The following is a 6,296-nucleotide window of genomic DNA, read 5'->3' as shown; positions in this document are numbered from 1 at the left end:
AATAATATCTAGGTCATGATAAATTCAAGTACAAATTGCATTGTTTCAGCTGTGCTGAGGTGAAATTGGAACAAATTAATGACTACATTAAAGTATAATTTAAGTGAAATTACCACGGTTGCTGTTTTTCGTTAACCATGTTGAATTTTCACAACATAATGCCAGAATTTTTCCACAGTCCATACTTCATCTAGCAGGTAGTAAGTAAAAATTGGCTCATGTCTGATTTAGACTAATTTCAAGATAACCAATCTTATCTCTGAAATAATTACTCATGGCTTCCACATAATAATAGGTTTATATATGTGATAGCATTATAGTCAGTATGTACAAAAAAAATATAGTATGCTTGTACTTATGTAATAATCACAAGTACTGTTTATATATACTGAAAACAAATGACACATCTACGGTTATATCAATTTAAAAAATATTTTTTCTCGAAACATGTCTGCACACTATTACTTCCTCCAACACAGAGAAAACTAATGCCATTTACAGAGAATTAATTTAATTTTATATTACAAAATCAACAATCCAATACCCACTTCCAATTGGAACTTATATACAAAATAAAATAAACCATATTCAAAGAAGACTTTTCCATAATTTCTGAGCGAAGACCAAGGAGGAAAAAATACACATTCACCACAGCCCAAATATCTGATGCGATGCCACCAATCCTATCACTATGAGTAGGCACCTTTATACAATTACAAAATAACTTACTTGGTTCACTTGAGAAACACTTCCATTGGAAAAGATAAGTTCAACAAATGAACTACGTATCCTCATATGTGAGAATTAGCTTTCGCAGCTAACTATGGGTGCCACTTTTATGAAAGAACTCTCCAACCACACTTGTAACACATTAATTCTCTCAAACATTCTTCTTTTCTGCAAAGTATCTCGATCACATTACAGGAGTCTCATTGTTGTGGTGGACACAGTATTACCACAGTAATAGCAACATTTACACAAACATTACACACTGAAAACAACCATTTCAATTTGAACAAGAGATCATACCCCAAACATTCTTTCCATTAAAAAAAATTAACCCAAAAATCTTCAATGCAATTATAGATAAGGCAAAAGAAAATCCTATTAAATGAAACTATGGGCAGCCAAATGAAAACCAAACACCCGCCATAACACAGTCTGCTAAAAGTTATCTTATTTATGCATCAATACTGCCATCACTGCAGCAGGAGAACTGCTTAGTGACAACTCACAGGTTCGTGCAGTTGTTTGGTTATGTCCTTGGTGCATGGACTGATTGTAGTGGGTGTTCGGTTTTCATTTGACCATCACTCATACATTTTGAGAAACTATAATCCCGCCATTACAGTAGAATTGCAATAACACAAGTTATTTTCTGCCTTTTCCAACAATGGACACAAAAACTTGAATTATGAAGCATTTCAAAACATTAGACATCAAAAAGAAAGGAGAATACAATAAAAGAATAAAGGACATCCATTTTCTTTTTCTACAAAGAACTCCACGGTTATGAGAAAATTCCACCCTTGTATAGTGATAAAATATTAAAATTTCCAGTCTCTGAAGAGTTCTAATGACAACAATCACATTTACATTCGATTAAAAATACAAGCACCATCGCTTATGAGTAATTTTATCTCCTAGCTGTAGACTGCTAAATCAAAAACTGTTTAACAGATGTTAAACAGATAAGAAAACAACATTGCCAACAGGATCTTCCATTGCCTAAATCTATGATGTTCTAACTCTTTCCTCAATCACTCTTGGCAAATCATTAGTAGTGCAAACTTGATTGTGGATGATATTGATTTTCTTGATGCAGAGAAGGCTGAAAATATAGATAAAACAATAAAACAAAATCATCAATACTTTGTAAAATAAATAAATTAATTAATTAATACATACATACATCAACACATACATACACACACATACATACATATTTTTCTCAATGTACAACAAAATTTGGCTGTTTTCCTTTTCTTTTATCTCAAGGACTTACTTCTCTCTAAAGAGGCTTCATATGAATGTAGTTATTTTTACAGTTTGAGTCTATAGTAAATAAATAAAACAGTTTACTGATTGATGCTTAAGAGCTAATTTTGTTTTTCACATTTAATGAAATAAATACAAATAGAATTATTAAATCGGATTTTTATATGGAATCAGAAAGCAAATACAATACATAGCAAATTAGTTGACTAGAAAATCATGAATTTTATGAAAAAGATGCTGATTCCCACATTCAAAGAGTATGAAATAAATTTGCAAAAATAATGCCTACCTCATACGTAATATATAATTAAAATGAATAGTAACGTGGCATGCAATACCAAACAAATGCCAATAATTATGTATGTACTACACATAGCAAATGAAGCTGGAAATAAAGCTAAGAAGAAAAAAATCAACATTAATTTTAAAAAGATTAAGATATTTAAAAATTTTAACATTAATATTTGCAAGTGATTAACATGAGTAAAGAAATGATACACAACATTTTACTACTGCAAGTCATTAATTCAAACCTTGGAAGAGTTGATACATATTTTGCAATGTAATTATGACAAATATTACCAATATAGATTAATTTTTACCTACTACATGTAATACCACAACAAATAATAAGAGCATTATTGCAGTCATGTGTGTCTTCTCGGTAGAGGTAAAAAGGCCTGGCCTTTTCTGTCAGAATGCACTTAAATTCTGTTAAGCACCCAGAGTATGAAAATACAAGTACCTGGATAGGATAGCTGAAGTCACAAGGATAACGCAAAAAGAGTAAAATATGAGGCTAAGTAAATGTTGTAGCAGGTGAAATGACCTCTAAGCCATCAATAGTTAACTACAAATCACGAAAATGAAACCCATACCTCAGTGCGCCAAATTTCATATCAATGAGTGCATGACAATTGTAGGATTGCACAATAATTTGGACTTTAACATGAATTTTAATAATATTATTGTCAATAATATGTTATCATTTTACCAGGATATACATTCAGTAAATTAATGAGATGAAAGCTTGCATTAATATTAATTCTTTAGTCTATAAAAACATTTTCCAATAATGTGGTTGATATCCATTGTGACAATATTTGTCCTAATGAACTTAACACTTAAAATATGTGCATCCAGACTTATCGGTGACGATATCTCAGACAGAGGAACGAAAATGAACAAATAATCACAGCAGCACTGCTTGTCTCTCTCATTAACTTGTACATAGTGAGAATCACAATAATGTGTGCAGGTCAGACGATGAGAGACATCAAACTCATAAAAATTTGTTTGTTTTATTTATCATACACACATTCTTAGAAGTAGCTGATCTAATGTTCAACAAATATGCAAAAATTGTTGTTTAACTAATGGTATATCTTTTGATTTTACACTTCTGACTCTTAAAATTAAAAATTAAAATCAAGTTCAGGCCAATTACTTTCATTTTATGCAAAACTGGCTATGCATGTCTCTGCACAGTTTCTTAGCTCAGTAAGAGTATTGAACATATTGTAGCTGAAAGGATGTACAAGGCATTGGCCAATAGAAGTGAGTGGGCAAGAACTTGCTCTGTGGAGTGTTTGCATTCACTTTCATTAACGCTACCTATTAAAATACTTTCCTTATTACCGTGGACATTGCAAAACTACTACCTGGGATGTACCAGAGTGTTCCCCCTAAGCTATGCTACTACACGACCATGAGTAACCAGTGCTCCAGCATTTATGACTTAATTTTCAGCCCATGCACAAAAATACAATAGAATGTATGCAACAGTTATTAAAATGTATGAGCTATAAAGAAGACTTCATCTAAAATATAACCTGTAAATTCTAATCATTGAAAAAAATTAAAATATATGTAGTGCATGTTTTTACCAAAGAAGGAGCTAATACTGCTCAAATATTACAGTATAATACTACAGGTAGTAGAGTATTCTTAACAAGTCATTATTTATCATCACTATAGATTATAATTTATTATCATTACAAAGTTAGAATATCAGTTTTCCTGACTAAATACAATTTATGTATAGGAATAAATGATATCCTGTTACATTAGTAGGTTTAAAATAAGTAAGCATGATCTGTCATTGTTGTATAACCACCACATTTATTTTTCTGCAAATTTTGCACTGACATATGCATTGAAATTCCCTTAATGTAAAACTAATCCTCATTTTTACCTTGGGCCATGAACATAATAAATTAGGTCAAACCACCAGGAAATGTCATGAAATATTTAGATGTGTTATCAATGCCATTAGTAACACATTGCAGCACATGCACACACAAAGACCGTAAACCCAAAACCATCACAGTAAACATGTACAAATAGCAGGCAGTAAACAATGAACAACATGCAGTAAAGCTTTCTGAATAGGCAGATTCATAAACAAAGAAAGCCCACACAAACTTATGCCATCAAAGAAAACAAATACATTTACTTGAAATGCTACCTGGTTATAAAGGTTAACCGATAAATGAGCACTAAAAAGAAGTTAAAATAAGCTACTAATTAATAAATAAATAATAAATAACATTATAAAGAGCATATGAAATTTTAGAACAAAAATTTAATTAACCAGTACTCCAGAGAAATAACTACAGCCCAATCAGATTGGAGCAAAATATAAGATGAAAGAAGGACTATGAGAAAAATATACCGCAAAGAAATGCTTCCTACACCAGAAATCTAATGTGTTATAACACATGTAATTATTTAAAATGTTGTTTTATTTATTTATTTTATTTTAAAGCATTATTCACATACAGCAGTAGCGCCAATTTACAGTGAAAAATATAACAAACATGAAAGAGGACAAAAGACAATTACAGCATAACAATAACAACGAGAACCGAGCATGGACCAGGGAAAAATTCAATTTATTGAAAGGTTGGATAAAGCTTGGGTGGAGAAATTGTTGCATGATAAATTAAAAGGATCAACATGGTGAGGGAGTGAATTTGGAAAGGAGGAGAGGAAAAATAAAGGTGAGCGCTTGGTGAGACATATTCTAGGAATAGGCAGATGGAGTAGGGAGTGGGTGCGGGTGTATCGAGTTTGTACTCTGAGGTTGAAGAGAGAGAGCAGTTCAGGGCAATTAATAGTCGAGCTTAGAGTGTTGTGGAGGAGTTTTAAATCAGCTTTAAGTCTGTGGCTTTGGGGAATAGAAATGGATAAAGAAGACAGAACAGCATTTGAGGACATAGTGCGGAAATGTGGGACTCGGTGTTTGACTATTTTGGCAAAGAAGTAAGAGATGAAATCGAGGGATTTTAGATTAGTTGTGGTTTAGGTGGAGCAAATTGGGGAGCAATATGATACTATGGGGAGGACTCAACTGCATGGATACTCATGGGAACTGTCAATTTGTAAACTTAGCTATAATACATATACTTGAAGCTGAACCAAGATTAATATAAAATCATATGTAAATACATCTCCAGCTATTTTGTGTGTGCAATATGGTTTTAAGTCAGATGTTGCCAAAATGAGGGCTATAAATGGAATTAATATTACATTCATTTTATGGATATTTTTTATTGCAAAAATTATATCCACAAGAAGTTCTATTTTTTGAGGAGTCATTCTTTAACCAAGATTAGTCAATAATACCCCTTCTCTTGATAAACTACTACTGTGACCATTTCAAATCTCCCGGAAAGCTATTTGAAGATGAAACACTTCTAATTTCTCTTTCCCTCTATTCTTTCATACACTCCCTTCACACACTTCAAATTTACAGATAAAAATTAGAACCACAAACTCAATATAAAATGAGAACAACACTAAATGAAAATCCCAGGAAGACAACAGCATGCAGAAAGAGGAAAATATCATGCAACAAAAAAACATAAGGATCAATTTCTTCTACGCCAAAGGTAGCAGGTCCATTTTTCATATAAATATTTCCTAAACAATAAATAAAAAATTTCAAAGAAACATTAAATATTTTGGATACCAAAATTATCAAATGTCACCAATATAGACAATTGTAAATATCTACCATGTCAGTTGATGGATGTAGTAGGTGAAACGACATTGCCAATGTGAGAAGAGGGAATCAATAAACTACAACACACATTATGCTCATTTCATTCCAGATTATGAATAAATATGTACATGTTGAAACATAAGATTGAGAAAAGATTAATCGAAGAAAAATTGGTTTTGGCTATTAGGCAAACAAAGCAGGTGGAAATATACGAGGACTATGCATCCATGGAACTTACCTTTGTAGTGGCCATGGGTCGGTGCCCCACCGAGATCCCATGCCCTCTCCTCTC

The 6,296-nt window shown here is 32.1% G+C and overlaps 1 protein-coding gene across 7 annotated transcripts in view; it reads right to left on the bottom strand.

Moving 5' to 3' along the window:
• Nucleotides 1-319: 319 nt before the first annotated feature.
• Nucleotides 320-6,296, bottom strand: part of Sec16 (Secretory 16) — a 123,418-nt gene continuing 117,441 nt past the window's right edge. For 6 of the 7 annotated variants that reach the window (XM_071589033.1, XM_071589021.1, XM_071589071.1 and 3 more), the window contains 2 exons: nt 6,243-6,296; nt 320-1,831 (listed from right to left, as the gene is read on the bottom strand). The exon at nt 6,243-6,296 is cut by the window's right edge and continues 60 nt beyond it. In XM_071589033.1, the coding sequence (XP_071445134.1) occupies nt 1,778-1,831; nt 6,243-6,296 (108 nt within the window). In that variant the 3' untranslated portion in view covers nt 320-1,777. The remainder of the gene's footprint in view (nt 1,832-6,242) is intronic. The other variant, XM_071589056.1, reaches the window with a different exon arrangement.

Source organism: Hetaerina americana, unplaced genomic scaffold (genome assembly GCF_022747635.1).
Source record: "Hetaerina americana unplaced genomic scaffold, ioHetAmer1.1.p SCAF_1, whole genome shotgun sequence".
NCBI classification, from domain to species: Eukaryota; Metazoa; Arthropoda; class Insecta; order Odonata; family Calopterygidae; genus Hetaerina; species Hetaerina americana.
This window is presented reverse-complemented; position numbering and strand designations above follow the sequence as displayed.